The sequence below is a fragment of the Taudactylus pleione genome, unplaced genomic scaffold (genome assembly GCF_031769625.1).
Source record: "Taudactylus pleione unplaced genomic scaffold, aTauple2 ptg000256l, whole genome shotgun sequence".
NCBI classification, from domain to species: Eukaryota; Metazoa; Chordata; class Amphibia; order Anura; family Myobatrachidae; genus Taudactylus; species Taudactylus pleione.
Genome location: NW_028284658.1, coordinates 15,110,903 through 15,131,874, shown reverse-complemented (window position 1 = coordinate 15,131,874; position 20,972 = coordinate 15,110,903). Strand labels below are relative to the sequence as shown.

Genomic DNA, 20,972 nt, shown 5'->3' with positions numbered 1-20,972 from the left:
GCAGAGTCATCCAGCCACCTTACGCAGTAAATTCTTTTCCCAGGATGCAACGGGTCTACCTCTATACCCCACCCCCGGGCCAGAGGCTCCTCAGGTCCGTTGGGTGCCCGGCCGGAGTCTGGTCACTGAACACGCTGTTCCTAAACAGCCCCTAAAGTTTGAAGATTCTTCTAGTGTGGCAGCGTGGACAGTCCAGTGGAAGCTCGCACTGCCGCGTCATCACCCCACCGGTACTGATCCGGGGTTCTCGGCGGGCCTCTGGGGTCTTGGCTAACAGAGACCCCGGAGGATCCCTAGACTGTGGCCGGATGCTATGGGACAGCAGGTAAGCGACACGCACCGCGGTGGTGCATGCCGAATCGCAGTCTTTTTCCTCCAGGGCTGGGGACTCCCTGGGTTGACAGCGTGTGGAACCAGGCACTGAGTCCTGCGCTTTCACAAAGCGCCTGGGACAGTGGGCTGGAGTTGGCGGGAATGCTCCAGCATCCTTGGCCCCTCTCCGCTGCACAGCACTCCTTTCCACCATGGTCTGGCTGAACTGTGACCACTTCCTTCCAGCTCCACCCCCCATGAGTTCTTCGACAGCCATCTCTCCTGGCTGCCTGTGCCAGACCTAAGAAGCAGCCCTGGAGTACCAGACATACGGCTGCCAAGCCTGATGACAAGCCCTCCGCTTGATGGGGCGGGCCTCCTCCTGGGGGGCCCCAGGGTGGGAGGCAGACTTCTTCAGTTTGCCCAGTACTGGTGTCAGACTACCACGTATTCCTAGGTGAGTGAAGTGTTCTCTCTGGAGTACACCCTCTCCTACCACAGAAGGCCTCCCCATCAATTCTTTTGCACAGGACTTCCGAAAAACTCGGACAAGGCTTTGACTATTCAAGAGGTGGTGCAATCCATGCTGCAGGCAGGGGTCATTGTACCGGTCCCGTTGTCCCAAAGGGGGATGGTTGTTGTTCCAGCCTTTTTTAGTCCTGAAACCAAAAGGTTCTTACTGTCCTATTCTCAATCTCAGGTCCCTGAACAAATTCCTCAGGGTACCCAGGTTCAGAATGGAAACCCTACACTCCGTTATACTGGCTATGGAACCTAGGGATTTTATGGTATCCCTGGATATTCAGGATGTATACCTGCATATTCCGATCGTTTCAGCTCACCAATGTTTTTTCAGGTTCACTGTGTCACAACAACATTTCCAGTTCCAGGCTCTGCCATTTGGCCTTGCCACTGCACCTCGGGTGTTTACAAAGGTCATGGCGGTAATGGCAACCCATCTGCGGCTGCAGGGGATCCGCCTGTTACAATACCTGGACGACCTCTTGCTACTAGCAGGGTCTCCAGAGCGCTTCACCACCACTTGCAGGTAACGATATTTGTGCTCCAGGTACGCGGGTGGTTGATTAATTGGAAGAAGTCCTCACTGATTCCGTCTCAAAGGATGCTCCATCTGGGAGCCATGTTGGATTCACAACAGAAAAGGATTTCTCTGACAGCAGAAAAGATCTCCACTTTGCAGACGCATGTACGTAGATGCCTTCACAATCACGAGTGTCAGTCCACTCAGCAATGCAGTTACTGGGATCTATGGTGTCGATGTTCGACATGGTGGAGTATGCCCAGTTTCATTACCGGCCTCGGCAACAATCGATCCTCTCCAAGTAGGACGGATTTTCCCATCCTATACAGACTCAAATGATGGTGCTCTCTCCAGAGGTATGCCTATCTCTGACTTGGTGGCTACAGACGATCCACCTCACCAGGGGGCATCCCTCTTGGATCCTGGACTGGGTCCTTCTGACGACGGACCCAGTCTTCAGAGTTGGGGCGCAGTGACAGGTCCACACTCCTTTCAGGGAAGGTGGACCGCAGAGGAATCTGCGCTACCAATCAACATATTGGAACTTTGGGCAGTTTTCAGGGCCCTACAACAAACCAGACTGCTGCTTCACGGAAAGCCCATGCAAGTGCAGACAACGCCACGACAGTGGCCTACCTAAACCATCAAGGAGTAACTCGAAATCAGGTGGAAATGACAGAGGTGTCATGCATTCTGACATTGGCGGAAGGCCATCTACCAGCCATATCGGCGGTGTTTGTTCCAGGAGTGTTGAATTGGGAAGCGGTCTTCCTCAGCTGTCACGACGTGCATTCCGGGGAATGGTCTCTTCACCAAGAAGTGTTTCAGCTCCTAGTGGACAAGTAGGGCCTTCCAGACGTGGATCTCATAGCCTCTCGACTAAATCACAAGCTGCCTCAGTACGAGTCCAGGACAAGAGACTCCAGAGCTCTCTTGGTGGAAGCTCTGTCAGTCAAGTGGACCTTCCAGTTTGTGTACCGGTTTCCTCCAATCTCCCGCCTTCCTCGAGTAATTTGGAATTTCAAACAAGAGGGAGGCACAGTCCTGCTGGTGTCTCCAGCGTGGCCCCGATGTCCATGGTACTCAAATCTTCGGTGTCTCTCCATGGACACTCCATGGCTGTTGCTTCAACGTCTGGACCTGTTGTCTCAGGGTACTTGCCTCTACCCAGATCTGGGTCATCTGTCTTTGACTGCGTGGCTCTTGAGACATCCCTCTTAAGGTTCAAGGGTTTTTCCGGCTCTGTGGTTAACACCATGCTTAGAGCATGTAAACCTGCTTCTGCTAGAATTTACCACAGGGTATGGCATACCTATTTTGATTGGTGTCATCCAAAAAGTTATGACCCTCCCTGGTGTTTAGGATATCCAGAGTGTTGACTTTCCAGCAGGCGGGTTTGGACCTTGATCTCCGCCTTGCTACACTGAAGGTCCATATCTCTTGGCCCTTTCAGTGTGGTTCCAGCGAAGGATTGCTCCTCTTCCTGACATCCGCACTTTTCTGCAGGGGGTCCTTCATGTCCAGCCTCCCTTTGTCCCTCCTGTAGCACCTTGGGATTTGGCATTGTCCTTAGGGCCCTCCAGGGGTCCCCCCTTTGAACCAATTGGCTCAGTGGACCTCAAATGGTTTACTGCCAAGACTGTTTTTCTTCTGGCCATTGCTTCTGCCAATAGAGTTTTCGATTTGGGGGCTCTTTTGTCGTTCCCCATTTCTAGTTTTTCACAGGAACAGGGAAGTGCTTCGAACTCGCCCTAGGTACCTTCCTAAGGTGGTCTCTAGTTTCCACATTAATGAAGAAATTATTGTGCCGGCCTTTAACTCCCCAGACCTCCCGGCAGGGGAGGTCTCATTGGGTGTGGTACGAGCCCTCAAGATTTATGTGGATCGTACCAGTTCTCTCCAGAAATAAGACTCTTTGTTTGTACTTTATGGTTTCCACAAGAGAGGATGGCCGGCCAATAAACAAACTTTGGCTAGATGGCTTCGTATGACGATCTCTGAGGCTTACATTCATGAGAGCATTCCACTCCCGCCCTCTGTTACTGCTCATTCTACTCGGTCTGTGGGCCCTTCGTGGGCAGCTCATCATGGTGCCTCGACTGTACAGCTTTGTAAGGCGGCCACATGGTCTTCTATCCAGACCTTTTTGAGGTATTACTCTTTTGATACTTTTGCCACTCAGGATGCTTCCTTCGGGCGGCGGATTCTCCTTTCTGCACAGGAGCGTCCCCGCCCTTGAGGGTACTGCTTTGGGAATCCCCAAGGTCACCCTGTGGACCTTCTATGGATTCTGAAGCCTTTGGCTTGCTACATAACTGAGGAGCCTCTGGCCCGGGGGTGGGGTATAGAGGGAGACCCGTTGCATCCTGGGAGAATAATTTACTGTGTAAGGTGCCCGGATGACTCTGCATCAAATATACCCCAAGGTCACCCTATGGACCTCGTAGAAAAAGAGATAACAAGGGTAAATTCTTACCATATCTCTACTTTTTGATACTAAATAGCTTTGTAAGATTTGGCAGCTTTACCCTGAGAGCTATGGAAGGTAATCGCCAACAAACAAACAAACTTCCTCTTTTATATTTATATAGATAATATTGCTAAAGCCTTTAAACCTTGTTTATTATAAATCTACGTGGTTTGAGGCTTTATAGCATAGTCTCGTATATCTCACTATGAAACTGCAATATATTGGCTACTGTATATGGGGCACACTGGCTATGTAAGGACATGTGAAACTACAATACATTGGAAGTATATTTGCTATCTGGTATCATGTGAGACTACATATAGTAAGGCGGTTGCAGGGTCGGAAACGGTATTTCTAGACGTGGATTTTTAAATGCTTGATTTCAAAAACCTCACCGCAAAAAGATTGCAACTAACTCTTTCTAATCCAGATTGAGGCTGAATTGATCAAACTGACTCTACATCAGTCCATGATAACCCTCCACAATTGATTATCTAAAAGATTAAGGCTAATCCCCCTCCCAACCTGTCACATTATGTATTATGTTATGCAGTACCTGCCAATCTTTCAGGATAGACAGTGCATTCTTTGTGAGATTGGCTAAATGTTATGGCCCTCCATATCGCCTGGGACTGTAAATGGAGAAACCGCTCTCATCATTAACCTTTACAAAGTGTTCATGTGCAGAATTAATAGTCCTGTCCGGACTGATAGAAAAACCCCTTCTGCCTTTTATAGAGGAACTCATCTGGCACTAATTTCTAGGTGAGCGTGACTAAAGTCCATTCTCTGATAATAATGCCCTGAACCTGGCTCCTGTGTCTATGAATGGTCTTTGAGAAATCTGATAACCTCTGCCCCAGTTTACATTCTGGACTTTCGAAATCTAATAACTTGTTTACTGTCCCAGCTTGTGTTCTGGGCTCTGAGAGATATAATAACCAGTTCACCCACCATTCTGGACTTTGTGAATCTAAAATATTGTGTACCGACCCAGCTTGTGTTTTGAACTTTGAATGAGCTGATAATCTGTGTACAATAGTTGGATTGTTATTGAACTTGCTAGCTGTAAATCTTGACTGGATCCATTCATCATTCTGTGCTTCATATTCAGGCTGCCTTACAGGATGCAGTCAGGAAGCCGACGGTCGAAATGCTGACCGCCGGCTTCCTGACTGTCAAATCCCGGCAGGGTACTAATGACAGGCGTCGAAGTCCCAACGCCTGTCATAATACCTACGCCGGGACCCCGACACCCGGCATACCGATCAAAGGTCAGCCGGGCAGCGGGCGCGGACAGCCACGAGGGGGGGGGGAGGGTTAGGTTAGGGGCTCCCGGGGGGACTTAGGATTAGGGACCCCCCTGGGAGGGTTAGGGTTAGGCTAGGGGAATGGGGGGTTAGGGTTAGGCACCACCAGGGGGAGGTTAGGGTTAGGCACCCACCCGGGAGAATTAGGTTTAGGCTGCGGGGAAGGGGTTGTTAAGCACTAGGGATGCAGTTTAGGGTTAGGCACCCCTAAGGGAGGGTTGGGGAGGGGTTAGGTTTAGTTATACTTGCCTAAATCCCCTGTCAGGATTTCCACTGCTGCCGGTCTGCCGGCTTCGGGATTTGAACCGCCGGCCTTACAGCCGTCATTCATACTGATTACCTGCCTTACAACCAGTGCTTTTACACATCCTGAACAGGTGAGCAACACTATTTTGAATTGTTGCTCACAGTTATGTAATAACATGTTCCTGCCACTGGGCTATATATTGCGATAGAAATATTATTCATAACTGACTGACATAACCCGAGTTTTCTCAGATCATGTCTGCCTCCCTTTGATTCCTACTCATACATTAATGAGGTACAGTATATGGACACTCCACAAGTTCTTGATAATTTCTCATTTGGTTCACCCCAGATCAAGGGTGACCTTCCACTTGAAGCAGCCTTGTCCTTTTTTCAACAATACTTATGAGTGGACAGGATGTGGATGAGTTGGTTTCCAAGACCAGGCACCAGCAGCAAAGAGTAGCTGCAACAGAACAGGCTAGCTGAGCTCTTAGAGTGGGTCAGGCACGGGCAGTTGTTTCTGGTTCTGTGCAAAACTTAAGCATATCTCACTCATGACAATGCTCTGCAGTACAATATATGCAGCAAATAAATGTGCAGTGGATTCTTCCTGATATGCAGCAAGACTGACTGCTTGACCACTCTGATGAATAGGCAGGTCATTTTGGTCGGGACAGGTAAGCCAAGCAGGCGGAAAAGTGTGACACTACCGATTCTGCTGAAAGTGGGTGGTTGGATCCGGGAGGCCAAGTGCGTGCCTGCCTGGTGCCTTGTGAGACTATATGGCGGCATTTTAGCTATCTGATGGCATTTGGGCCTACATATAGCTATGGGGCAGATGTACTAAAACACTACGTACATCTTTTTTCATTCCCAAAGCTTATATGTTAGGCAGATATGTGTTCTGAAGAAAATGTCACATGAAGTTTCATTTTAGTAACTTTGTGCTTCATGTGCCACACACTACAAAGTTCATTCTAATCTTGTTCTTAACAGTCACGAACATCAGGAAAACACTTTTTATCTGTGGTTGACTTGCAGTGTCTTCAGCAGAGGATAGGTTAATAGGAATTCTACACTGTGATTCTACAGTGACTCACGCACAGGGATCCAGAGCGGGACAGTTATTGGGCGGGGAGTCCCAAAAGGACGTCTTTAATTGCATCAAATCTAATATTTACCCTCTCTCTTTCTTGTACCCATCCCCCAAGATACATTGTTCTGCTGCAAGCCTCCCAATGGCACCATAATAATTGTTCAGAGCTTGTGCATTACGAACAGTCGGAACCTTGGGAGCATTAACACTCAGTACTGTATATTGAGATGGCTTCTTTTTGTATCTTTAGTCTGAACAGAGACTATGTACACATACTGTCTCCCCCATCCCACCCTATAGAATGTAAGCTCTCACGAGCAGGGCCCTCTTCCCTTATGTGCCTTTCCTTCCCTCACTCATACGATCATCAATTCAAAACTCCCCACAAGGGCACTTAACACTTGGTAGCTGATGACCTACTGCTTTTTGAGTGTTATGATCGCTGCAGCAATGTTTATAAACCATGTTCTTATTCTGTATTGTCTTGTACTGTAAGCCACTGTTTTACGAGTTTGTTAATGTAATTTGTGAGGCGCTGCGGAACCCTTGTGGCGCCATATAAATAAAGGATAATAATAAAATAGAGTGCATTTAAAATAGTCTACCATTAGATGTGTTTTTTGAGTGTACAGTATGATACACCTGGAGCAAACACACAGATAGGACCCTTGTCAGGATTGAACCCATGTCCTAACACTGGGGATGTAGTGTCCTTTTTGACAATAAAAATGTCAACAAGCATTACGTGGACCCTGGAAGGCAGGTGCTGGGATGTCGGCAAGTGTAAAATGCTACTTTAAGCATTTTACAAGCAACAGCAGTACAACTGTAAACTTGATGAATTACCATCATGTTTACAGTTGTACTGCTGCCACTCGTAAAATGCTTAAAAGAACATTTTACACTTACCAGTATTGCAGTGTCTGCCTTCCAGAGTCCCTCGTGTAATGCTTATTGACATTTTGATTGTCGACAAGCCGTATGTAAGCTCCAACACTGTGAGGCAGCAATACTAACCACTGTGCTGCCCCAAAGAGTTTTATTTGGGCATTTCAAGGAAACTGAAGATAAAATATAAGCCTCTGACAGCATGAATCCTAAGTATATTAACTGCCTAACCAATCTGTTTATATGTAGCACTTTTAAGCCTGGTGTAACATTAAAACCAGTGAAGAAATCTATTTAGAGAGATTATTTTTGAATATAATTTATAGGGCACCACAAGTGGAATGCAGCACCGTACAGAGGTCAAACAATAAACCAGTACAATACAGTAGACAAGTAACAAATATTAATGGAAATATTCAGCGTAAGCTGAAACCTGTAGCTATTAGCATGTGCACTGCATCTGAAAAAATTAAATTAAAACACAGGAGAGAAGTCCAGAGGTAGAGAGCCCAAAGATGAGGTGTAGAGTGTAGCTTGTGTGTAAGAGAAGTAGGTAATGAGAACAATAGGGAAGAGATGCCTGCTTGTGGAGCTTACAGTCTAAAGTGAAGGGAGAAATGAACGGAAGACATAAGGAATGAGCCAGTGTAAGTGGCGAAGGGCAGGAAGCAGGAGTGAAAATTGGAGAATGCAAGAGGGTGAGGTAGACTACGTTGTAACATGGTTAAATGGTGGACAGATATGCTCTTGTGAATAGGTGGGTTTTCAGCACCTGTTTGAAGCTATGCAGGCTAGAGGTTAGTCTGATAGAAAAAGGAAGAGAGGAGAGGCAGATGGGTAGCAGCAGAAGAAGATAAGTGTAGCTGCAGCGTTAAGTACAGATAGGAGAGGAGCTAGACGGGAACAGGGGAGGCCAGGAAGGAGAAGGCTTCAGTAGTTACGTTGAGAAATGATCAGTGAGTGAACAATAGTTTTGGTGGCATTCTAAAAGAGGGTCTGATACGAGCGCTGTTGCGGACCTGAAACAGGATTGGCCAAGAGATTGAATGTGGGGAGTGAAAGAGATGGAGGAGTCGAGATAATCCCCATGCAGCGGACTTTGGGAACAGAGGAGATAATGGTGTTGTCTACAATGATAGAGATGTTGGGGGCTGGCTCTTAAGCGAGGGAAGACAATGAGTTCAGTTTTGGCCTTGTTGAGTTTGAGAAAGCACACGGACATCCAAGAGGAGATGACAGAGTGGCAACTGGACACCCAAGAGAGAAAGGAGGAGGAGAGATCAGAAGAGTAGAAGTAGAGTTGAGTGTTGTCGGCGTAGAGGTGATACTGTAGGCCAAAGGAACTGATGAGTTCACCCAGGGCGGAAGTATACAAAGAATAGAGCCAACAACAGAGCCTGTGGGACGCCCACGGGAAGGATACATGGGGGAGGGGGAGATGGAGGCAGAGAATAAGCGGTTGGCGAGGTAGGAGGTGAACCATGATAAAACTGTGTCAGAGAGGGTAGTTGTCTGGAGGGTGCACAGCAGGAGAGGGTGATCTATGGTGTCAAAGCTGCAGAGAGGTCCAGGAGGTGAGCAGAGAGAAGATCGTTGGTGACTTTTGCCAGGGCAATTTCAGTGGAATGGAGGGGGCTAAATCCAGATTGGGGAGGATCGAGGACAGAGTTGTCAGAGGTAGCAGGTGAGACGGTTGTAGAGAAGTCGCTCAAGTATTCTCGAGGCATAAGGGAGATGAGAGATGTGGCTGTAGTTAGAGAGAGAGAAGGGGTCAAGTAAGATGGATTAAAGGTCATGATTTGTTTATTATTATTTATTACCAGTTATTTATATAGTTCATATTCCGCAGTTCTTTACAGAGAATATTTGGCCATTCACATCAGTACCTGCCCCAGTGGAGCTTACAATCTATATTTCCTATCACAGGCACACACACACACACACTAGGGCTAATTTTTGTTGGGAGCCAATTAACCTACCAGTATATTTTTGGAGTACCCGGAGGAAACCCACGCAAGCACAGGGAGAATATACAAACTCCACACAGTTAGGGCCATGATGGGAATTGAACCCACGACCTCAGTGCTGTGAGGCAGTAATGCTAACCATTACACCATCTGTGCTGCCCGCAGGTGGTATAATGTGATTCCAAAATTATTTTTCAACCCAGTAAAAAAAAAGTATATTACTCTTTCATTACACTTGGTCTGGATATAAGGTATAATATGCTTATTTTTCATTAAGTAACACATTTCATTATACAGATTATTTGTACATAATTTATCATAATCCATTTTCTTTTCACATTCCAGGCGCTGGACGCTGATCGAACTGTTCTCAACAAGATGAAGAAAGCTGCCAAAGCTAAGCATAGTGCAGGAGAAGGTGGGTTAGACATTTATGCACTTTCTATATAATACTATGTATTTTGTGTACTTAATTTTGTTTTTCTATTGTGCACCCTTATGCGCTCCTGAGTGCTCTCTGTATTATCGATTCCTACCTGTCTATACCTTCTAAAATTATAAAAATATGAGTCGCACAAGAAATAAATGCTTTCAAACTTTGAGTGTGGTTCCAAAGCACAAAAAGTTATTATTCAATATAAAAACAGATGGTTACACGCTGTGATCTAAATACAATTAGCGCAAATAAATTATACAGTCCCAAGGTACAGTCGTTACATACGCACGCACTCTGGACCCAGATACCAGCATCAAAGTAGAAACCTCCGTCAACAGCAAACCAAGCAGACTGGCATCCAGGTTTAGAGAGCCCACATATATACTCTTACAGGGATAGGCAATACAATAGAACAGTTTGGCATGATTCCATTGGTTCTTCTTCCTGGTTCTTCTGTTACAGTACAGTTCATAGGTCAATTCGTATGGACACAATCCAGCCTCCAACAGCTCTTTGTGTCCTGTTTCCCGCTGCATGCTAATCTAAGATGCTAACATTACAGAGTACATTTTAATGTTTAACTCTCTATGGTCCATAGTTTGCAGACACATGTTGCGATCTTCTCACCAATGGTACCGGAAATATGCAAAGACACAGTGGATCAGTACAACACCAAAAACTGTCTGCTTACCATGTACTAAACCTTAGATATCAAATAACATTTATTTCACAACAATACTAATACTGAATAAACCTTGAATATTACACTTTAATACTAGGGAACCTTTTATGTAAGTGTGCAGTGTGTAAGTATTGGGGTATTGAGAAAAGACGCTAGTTAGCGCTGTGCGACTATGTGTTTTGTGGAGTACACCGTGGTATATGTTTTGCAGGGTTGATCATTTTATATATTTTAGTGACTGTCTGTATTTATATGATGATGACTTTTAACTTCTTTCTATTACGTGGGAATTGCACGACGCTAAATAATAGCATCGCCGTATGTACTTATAATGGGCGAGATTCATTAAAATGGCGCTGGGCGGCCAGTCGCAAAATGGCGTCTCATTGCCATTCGCAAAATGGAGTCGTGTAGATTTAATTTTAAACTGATCCTATGTCAGCCAATTATCCGGCTTCAACAGTATTGACTGGCACCAAAGAGAAAGATCAAGATTTTTTCATCTTATAAAAAATGTCTCATCAATCAATAAACTGTGACTTGTGCTGTACCTTCTGATGTGGGATCACCCCATTTATCCAGATGATTCCTAAGGGCCCCTGGATGCCTGCATATTTAAACACTTTGACAAGGTGCATGTCATGCACCACTAAAAAAAATGCTTGTGTTCATTTTTAATCTTTTTTTATTACCCCTCATCCACTGCATTGGAAGACTGGTTATCAGTATTGTAGGGGGCACTTTGTGCTGGAAATGTTTTCTTGAGGCATATCAACACATACAGGCATATATATTTACTTAGCACACACACATCAGCGCTGTCAATCATCATGGTACATAGGGCGGGATGTACTAAGCATCGCATCCACAATGCGGCACATCCCGCCTGTCTTGGGGTACATACCGTGGTTGATTACCACGGTATGTACCTAAATTATCGCAAAGGACAGCTCTCCCGATAAGAACTGTCCTTTGCGATGGCTTCGGATAGAGGGACTTCTGGGTTTAACACCTAGAAGGCGCTCTGGTGGCCTTCTGTGCATGTGCAGAAAGACACGGCTGCAGGGAATGATGGGAGGGAACCGATTGGATCCCTCTCAGGAGAGCAGTCCTGAAAAGAACCCCATAGAAGATCATAGACGGTTAACGCCATCATAGAAGATGTCTTTAACCAGTGGGACGAAGCATCGGAATGCATTGTACATATGGGGAATGTGGTAAAACCCCCGAAAACTGCATTTTCTGAGTCTGAATAAGAAGTACTCCGATGCAGCACCTGCGGCTTTTTTTCATGCCAAGTACCGTTGTGCTTCATGATATACAAACTCAAGTCGCACACACAGATATACAAGTATCACATATAAAATTAATCAGTGCGGTCTTGTGAAGTAGTTTGTCGCAATCACATTTTTTGGGCGAGAAAGACTGTTGGCACAAGCCGAGTCGCACAGGACCTGGCGGCTCACTCACGCCAGGCGCCTTGTGCCTAGGTGTATAAGGTCACATCTGTATATCAGGGTTGTTTGTTTTTAACCAGTTATTTGTATTAGACTGCAATCATGAACTAAGCTTCCCTTGGCTTAAAGTCTCTCAAACTCAATTCAAATACAAGAGTATATTTTGTGTCTTCTTGTCTCTTTCCATTATTCTGCAGGTGTTGTATGAGATATGTTATTCCTGACATCCGTTTACATCTTGTCAAACAAGATTTATACTCTGCTGTTTCCACTCAGCCCCTGCTGAGATATTGTGCTGTGCTCATCTCTTCAGTACTAGCTCTGGCTGTATGTGTGCAGGATGGGCTGGCTGATCAGATGGTTTATACTGTGATGTAACCTATAATCTATAGCATGCACAGCAGGCTAGTGCGCTGGACTGGAGGCAATTGTGGGTTTTAGGTAATTTTAGACCTAGCAGCTTGTTATCATTACTTGCTGTTTGAGGAGGTTACTGTCAAAGTAATTAACAGATACATGTCAGTTAGTGAAGACTGCTCTTAACTACAAAAAACTTTTTATAGTGCACTCGTCAAACTATATGGAATTGTCCTATAAATAATTTTGAATCCAAAACTATATGGTACAGATGCAAAAGAATGAAAAGCTGCCAATCCATGTAACTAGTTCCATAAATGAACTTGAATAGAGCGGTTTTATTATTATTATTCTTTATTTATATGGCGCCACAAGTGTTCCGCAGCGCCTTACAAAAGAAAACAATTTAGGACAAGGACATGGATAATATACATTGCCACATTAGTGACCATAACACCTAGATATGCAACAGAGCGTAAGCAACCAAGTGTTAGGTGTCCTGGTGGGGGGTAAGAAGTAGCTGAAAGTAAAGTAAGGAGAAGCACAAGAGGGGAGAGGGCCCTGTGCGTAAGAGCTTACATTCTAAAGGGGAGGGGCAGACAAACAGGTGTGACACAGATGGGGTAAACAGGGAGGAAGGAGCATGTTGCAGCAAGTTAGAATGGGAGCTGGAAGGCTTTGATGAAGTAGTGGGTCTTGAGAGCCCATTTGAAGGATTGTAAAGAGGTGGAGAGTCTAATGGGGAGAGGAAAAGACTTCCAAAGGTCGGGAGCAGCACGGGCAAAATCTTGAAGATGGGGTTCCTATTGGTCCATGCAGTCACACCCCTCATATACAGTGTGGGAGGACCAAGAGGTGACCTAAAATTCACGAGTGATAAGCATATGTGTAGGCATGTGTGTAAACAGACATTTCATTGGTTGAACGAATATCCATCCTCTCATCTCCATATAACCTAGTAATAAAGGGGTCTATTTACTAAGCCTTGGATGGAGATAAAGTGAACGTATATAAAGTACCAGCCAATCAGCTCTATACTGCCATGTCACAGGCTGAGTTTGAAAAATGACAGGAGCTGGTTGGTTGGTACTTTATCTCCATTCCCTTTCTCTCCATCCAAGGCTTAGACCCCAAAGTGCCTCAAGCCTTAGTGATACACAAGTTCCTTGGAAATTGATAAAGCGATTTCATGAAATTAAGTTCATGCATCCAACAGAGCTGAAGCAGAGTTGAAGGCAAGTTTGTTTGCGGACTTCAACTTGCGGTTTTTCACACAGTGCATTCTCCGGAACCAAATGTGCACAAGTACAGACAATTAGACCAAGCATATGGGCAATCCATAAGGGCAAATATACACATTCGGTTCTGTGCCCGCAGTGTGGGAGCAATCGCAGCAAACCAGGACGTATAATATATGATTTCATATTTTTATAGTAGGATTGATTCTTAAATAATTAAATTGAAGGAGAAAAAAAAAAAGTTGCCAGTGTGGGCACCACAAACAGGTGCCAAGTGACTATGCTTATCTCTATGATGAGAAAGTGTTTCCTTTTATTAACCTCTAAATTATCACAACCCCATTTGTATTGCTCTTATCTACTTTCAGCACAAGGGACAAGGGATAGAACTGGCATGGCAGGTTTGCAGCATTGCTTATCTTTTCATTAGGGAAGTTGCTGCAGTCAGCTGCATTGCCTTTGCTAAGTTGTATTAAGAAAAATGGGTTTCATAAACTGAATAGATTACAGGTAATATTCTGCATGCTTTAAGGAAAGTATAATTGCTGATTTGAAGTTGGAGCATTACCTGTGATAGAGTGACTAACTCCATATATGGGGTTCTGAGCCCTGAAATGGAGTAGACCCTTACCTCCTTATATATTTCATTAGGTCCCATTAGACTGAACTTGTAGTGAAACACTATGTAGTGTAGAATTTTACCAATAAGCCATTCTATTCAGTTTATGAAAATGAGGATGCTAAATTGGGTCTTTATTTAAAAAGGTTAATAAAGGATACATAAAGCACTGTCTCAACAGGGAGATGAGCATAATGATCTGGCATCTGTTTTAGGGACTCGCTGACAGATGTTATTTTGGTAGGATTGCTATATGAAAAAAAAGTATTTGTAATATGCTTATTTTATCAAAAGCATTACAGATTTTAGTTACGATTATTAGCATGAGCAATAGATATTTACATGTGTAAGAAAAGAAAAGGTTATTTGCATGTGTCGGTGGTATACAATGTGTCTTTAAACTTCAACACATCAGAAACACATACACAAGTACAAGGAAATGGGCTTGTAATTGAATAGCTCTGGGCAATCATGTCCAAGGCTCCAAGCCTGCAGTAAGTACTGTGAATATAATTTCATGACAAGAATTTCTCTGCTTTCACAAAATAGTCAACTTTAACATATACATTTAAAGTCGTGCTGGAAACGTGCAGGTTTTGGGCCTCATTCAGACCCACTCGCGAGCAGCTGTCCGCTCGCAAGTGGGTCGATGGTATGCACTGCGCATGCGCACGACGGAGGGAGCTCCGTCGTGCACATGCGCGAGACGCGACGAGTGAAGGACTTTCCTTCGCTAGTTGTGTCTGATCAAAGGGGGCGTGCTGTCGATGTTGATTGACAGCACGCCCCCTTTGGTGGGCGTGCCGGGGGCGTGCCTGCCAGACGGAGGCGTTCCCAAGGGAACGCCTACCGTCAGAAGCCGGCCCCACTGACATCACTAGTGATGTCAGTGGGAGTGATTTTGGCTCTGATAGAGCCAAAATCACTCCTGGCCTTGCGGTTGAAAAACTCAACCGCAGGCTTCTGTTCGCACTGGCGATGGTCGCGATGGTCAAGACCATCGCGACCATCATCCTGCACGCTCGTATAGGCTGTGGGTGGTGACCCACAGCTATATGAGCATCCAGGAGGACGCTCCATAGTTATGGAGGTGGGCCCTGATTCAGAGCGAGCGCTCTGGTCAGAGCGTCCGGTTCTGAATCAGGGCCATTGTCTGTCTATTCGTTATTTTTCCTAAACATTTAAAATCCATTTGTATTGGGTCCAGCAGGTTGGAAAATGAGGTTGACTGTGGACCATTCTCTGCATGTGTGATGTCGTCGTAGTGATATTGCAGATTGAGCCTTATTGGTGCTTGAGTGATTACACTGGAGGGACAGCAGGTTGTGAAGTGTTGCTGTGTTATCACTCTGTGTATAGTTATGTACCCTGTTGTTACATGAATCTTCCAGAAGGGTAGCGGATAGATCCTCTTCAGTAGATGTACCCAGGGCCGTAGAGAGCCCGGCCGGGCCCAGGTAAAGGAGAGCTCGTGGCCTAGTTGGGGGATGCGTAGCCACGCCCCCTTGAAAAATATATACTTTTACAGCGCTGCACGGTGGCGGGGGGGGGGCGCTGTAAGCCCCACAGCCCACCGCTAAATGGAGGGGGGGCGCGATCAGTGTGATCGCTTCCCCCCACAGCCATAGGAGACTGCTCCGGCTGTTGCAGCAGCCGCGAGTAGTCTCGCACTGCCGAACAACACGTGTGTGCTAAGCTGCTGTGAGGGAGGGGGTGGGCGACACCGGACCCAGCCCCCTCCGTGCCCCTCTAGCAAGCCCGGGCCCGGGTAAACTGTACCCGCTCCCCCCCTCTCAGCACCCATGGATGTACCCTGACGTCATCAGTTACTGTCCAATGTCATCAGTTACTATCCACATGGACGTAGGGCCTGATTCAGAATGGATCACGAGTGCTAAGACGCACGCACTCTTTCGAACTAGGCGCTGCGATCGGGAATGCAATAGCAGGCAGCAGGGCCACCATCAGGTGGGGACTGTCAGGACTACTGGCCCGGGCACTCCACCAAAGGAGGGGGGCCCGGCCCGCTCCTACCACCCACCCACCGCTATTGCTACTAGAGCAAGACTGTCTGAGGCCCGCCCGCCCACTGCAAATGAATAGGGCCCCCCGCCACTACTGTCTCACCCGGCATGTAAGGGGTGCCTGACTTGTCCACAGGAACAATAAAGTTTATTATCTGGCGCGCGTGATGATGTCACCGCGCCACTAAATGATAGAGGAGCCGCGGCGCCCTTCCAGACAACCCTAAGCATAGAACAGAAGCCTGGACCTAACCAGGAACAAAAGGTAAGATAATTAATATGCTGCCAGGCTGAGGAAGAAGGAGACTGGCTGGACCAACACTGTGTGCAAGCTGCAATGAGGCAGAAGAGGGCTGGAAACGTCAGAGTTCAGGACTGGAGCGATAGACTGTACTCATAGGCTATATAGAATTAGACCAACTATATATATATATATATATATATATATATATATATATATATATGTGTGTGTGTATGTATATATATATATATATATCGAACGCCGCTGCAGGGGCATGCAAACATTTTCCACAGCGAACCCATAAGCAGCCTGAGTATTCACTGCGTGCGGGAGGGTCAGGTCAACCACTATTCTGTGTATTGGTCTGAGGGTTCTCGATTGTACCGATGTTTTTGTTATCTTGCACATTATTACAGATGTGAGTGAAGGTAAGGGGGTGTCTTTATGAAGTGCTGGGCATCTTCGGTGGCAGTGCATATGCATTCATTATCATATTTTCACAGCGGCCGGGTGCGTGCAATTGCAGACGCGATCTGTGCTGAATCAGGCCCATAGAGTCTGCCATGATTCAGCCCTCACTCCACGTCACTTCCAGGTACATCTACTGAAGGGGATCTGTATTACCGCCCTTCCAGAGGATGATATAGGGAAGTAATGCTGTTGTTCATATATACCTGTCATGTCTGTATGCTATTAATCAACCAATGTATTATTATAAATAGTTTTACCACAAAGAGTTTCCCAGTGTGTGCCTACTGACAGTGTAAGAGATATTTTGGGGTCTATTTACTAAGCAGTGTTAGGAGACAGAGTGAAAAGTGATGTCAGTGATAAGGTGCCAGCCAATCAGCTCCCAACAGACATCTCACAGGCTGTGTTTGAAAAATGACAGTTGGGAGCTGATTGGCTGGCATCGTATCACTGACTTATCACTTTTCACTCTGTCTCCTAACACTGCTTAGTAAATAGACCCCTAAATATGGTAAATAAATACCAATCTCTGCTAACAATTGTCAGTTTCCATTGCATTCCAGTCAGATTCCGTGTGATCTTGACTATCTACTCACGAATCCCATTCACCCCAGAACATTTCCTCCAAATCATTGTTCCAATCACTCCAGGCTTATACAAATATCTGAAATACCCTATCCCCCTTTTCCTGTGCACTTTGGAAGACAAGATCTGTTTGAAATGAACAGATCATGGATGAATGCCAGTTTATTACATAGTCCTTCACCCTCCTTGTCAGTATAGAAACTTGGCTTATCTCCTCTGACACTACATTCCCTGCAGTTCTCTCCTATGTGAGACTATCTCACATGAGCAGATCTGGACCCGGCAGACAGTAAAATATGCTTTCTACTTTCTTCAAGCTGCACCTTTCCAGCTTGCCTACTGTCTCATCTCCATCTTCCAGTTGCTGCCATTTATTGCCCCCCAAGTCTCCAAATGCCTTCACAACTTTACTGCCTGGCTCACTTTTTTCCCATCATTTATTTCCCCACCTACTCTTATATTAGACGATTTCAGCATTCCCATTGACTACACTAAAGTCTCTGCTGCTCCAATTAAACCTTTCAGTGTTGATCAGTGTTGTAAAGGTGCCCACACACATACCGACTTGCTCCCAATCAGCCAATGTACACGATTTCCCCTGAACTCTCCCCAGGCAGTCGTGGTCACGATTTGGAGTTAAAAATGTCCAATCTGACTTAAGATCTATCTTGCAGCCAGTGCATTGTATCCTAGATTGGCTAATCTGCCCTACAGCACGGCAGATCTGAAGATGCGAGGTATGACGAGCGAGGACGCGCACCGGCATCGTGATCAAGAGTAGAAACTCACGATTTGGCCATTTTGGCCAAATTGGATGAAAAGTCGGTATGTGTGTGGGCACCTTTAGAGTTTAAAACCAATTGTGTGTGTAAAAAAAATTAAGTGGTTATTTTAAATATAAAAATGTTAAATATTTTCAACCCATACTTGCCTACTTTTAAAAAGCTTTTCAGGGAGATTCTGAATACAACACCTATGAGCGCAGCAGTAAAGTGGACATGTACTGCTACATCTGAGAGGCGTGTCATAAAATTCACTTACATTCAAATATAAACGAGTCCCAAAGCAGTTAGTAAGATTTACATGTTGATGAAAACACAGATAGTTTGCAGGACTTGCTCTTGTATTGTGTTTTACAAGGGGTTCCATATAAGGGGCCAAGAAAATCCTTATATGAAAATGCATGTAGCCATAGGGATCATTGTGCCTTATAAAATAAATGGCACTGGTGATCCCATTTGAATGTACATAACTTTGATTTTCTTTCTACCATATATATAACCGCTACATAATAGGGATAAGGTGTAATTAGGGAGTTTGCTACTCTTTAGGGAGTCAGGGAGATTGCTACTATTTCAGGGAGTCTCCCTGACAATCAGGGAGAGTTGGCAATTATGCTTCAACCTATACTACCCACAATAATGCACTCTCACACTCCTCTTGTTTCACCTGTGTCCTCTTCCATTTGAAATGTGAGTTCTGTCATAAGCATGTCCCTCCCTACACTTTAATTTCATGTCTGCATTTATGTTATCTACCTTATATGCAGTGGCAGTTCTAGGGGCGGGCTAACAGGGCCGTTGCCCGGAGTGCCGGCCCCTAGAGGGCGCCACTGAGTCCCCAGCCGCAGGGAGGCTGCATTTGCCGGGCGCCCGCTGATATTTGTTATCAGCGGGCACCCAGCTCCTGAGCTCCGGCTTCTGGCAGAGAGCACTATGGGAGGGACGTCGTGACGTCATGACGTCCCTCCCATAGATCCGTGGTGGAGCCGCGGTCAGACCGATGGCAGCGGACGGAGGAGCGGGGCTTAAGTTAAGTATTGTGTTTTGTTTTTTTAATTTTTTTTTTTTTCCAGGAGCACCAGCACTGGGGGGATTTCTATAGGGGGCATTACTACTGGGGGGCATGACTATAGGCGGGCATTACTAATGGGGGCATTACAACAGTGGCCACTACAAATGGGAGCATTAATATAGGGGGCATTACTACTGGAGGCACTACAATAGGGGGCATTACTACCGTGGTCACTACTAATGGGATCATTAATATAGGGGACATTACTACTGGAGGCACTACTATAGGGGGCATTACTACAGTGGGCACAATTAATGGGGGCATTACTACAGTGGACACTACTAATGGGGGCATTACTACTGGAGGCACTACTATAGGGGTCATTACTACAGTGGACACTACTATAGGGGGCATTACTACAGTGGACACTACTAATGGGGGCATTACTACTGGAGGCACTAATATAGGGGTCATTACTACAGTGGACACTACTAATGGGGAATTTACTACTTTGGGCATACTATAGGGGGCATTCTTACTGTGGGCACTACTATAGGGGGCATTACTAGGGGCACTAATGTGCGCATTACAACTGTGGGCACTATTATAGAGGCATTACTACTGTGGGCACTATTATAGAGGCATTACTACTGTGGGCACTATTATAGAGGCACTACTATTGGGGGCATTACCATTGGGGGCACTACTATAGGGGACATTACCAATGGGGGCACTACTACTGGGGGCCTTAACACTGGGGGCACTACTAATGAGGGCACTGTATGGGGGCACCACTTGCTGGGCCATTGTGCAAGGGGCACCACTGCTGTGGGCATTGTATTAAGGGGCACTACTACCGTGGGCATTGTATTAGGGGCACTACTACTGTGGGCCTTGTGTATAAGGGGCACTAATTTGGGCATTGTGTAAAAGGGGCACCACTGTGTGTCATAACATGAATAAGGGACTACTGTGTGGTGTAACTTGAATTGAGGATAATGTATTATAAAGGGAATTATTCTGTATGGCATAATGTATTATACAGGGCATTACTGCGTATGGCATAATGTATTATACAGGGCATTACCGCGTGTGACGTAATGTGTTATAAAGGACATTACTGCGTGTGGCATAATGTGTAATAAAGCGCATTATTGTGTAAGGAGCATTACTGCACATGGCAATTATTTGCCGCGAGGGGAGAGCTTGGGAGAAGCCCAGCACCTTCGTAAGTGCTGGGCATGCCCCACAGTGTGATGAATTTGGGGGTTTTCCACCCCCCCCCATCGGGAAACGCGCGCACAGAGGCACCGCCATCCAATTTTTATTTTATTTAATTTTTTTTTTTTGGGGGGGGGGGGGGCGCCACCGGGAGATTTCGCCCTGAGCTCCGCAATGTCTACAACTGGCCCTGCTTATATGTCCCTGATTTATGTGCGCTTAGTTGATATTCTTATATTCTTAGTAATCATTCACATCAGTCCTAGCCCCATTGGAAGTTAGTCTAAATTCCCAACACACTAGGGAATTTGTGTGTCAGAAGCCAATTAACCTACCAATATGTTATTGTCTGGTGAGCTTATATGATCAACAGAAAATGTCACACTGTGCTATGGAAAATGTAGGTTTTACGTATATAGGGAGAGAGCACTAAGGGCCTGTTTCAGAGATGTGCGCAGTTGAGCGATTATCACGGAGCATGTGCCAAGGTGCCTCAGTGATGCCGCTCGCAGT

At 45.7% G+C, this 20,972-nt stretch overlaps 1 protein-coding gene across 2 annotated transcripts in view; it reads left to right on the top strand.

Annotated features, from left to right (window-relative positions):
* Nucleotides 1-20,972, top strand: part of LOC148514970 (arf-GAP with SH3 domain, ANK repeat and PH domain-containing protein 1-like) — a 232,087-nt gene that overhangs the window by 72,278 nt on the left and 138,837 nt on the right. For both annotated transcript variants that reach the window (XM_088480677.1, XM_088480676.1), the window contains exon 2: nucleotides 9,680-9,752. In XM_088480677.1, coding sequence (XP_088336803.1) covers nucleotides 9,680-9,752 — 73 coding nt within the window. The remainder of the gene's footprint in view (nucleotides 1-9,679; nucleotides 9,753-20,972) is intronic.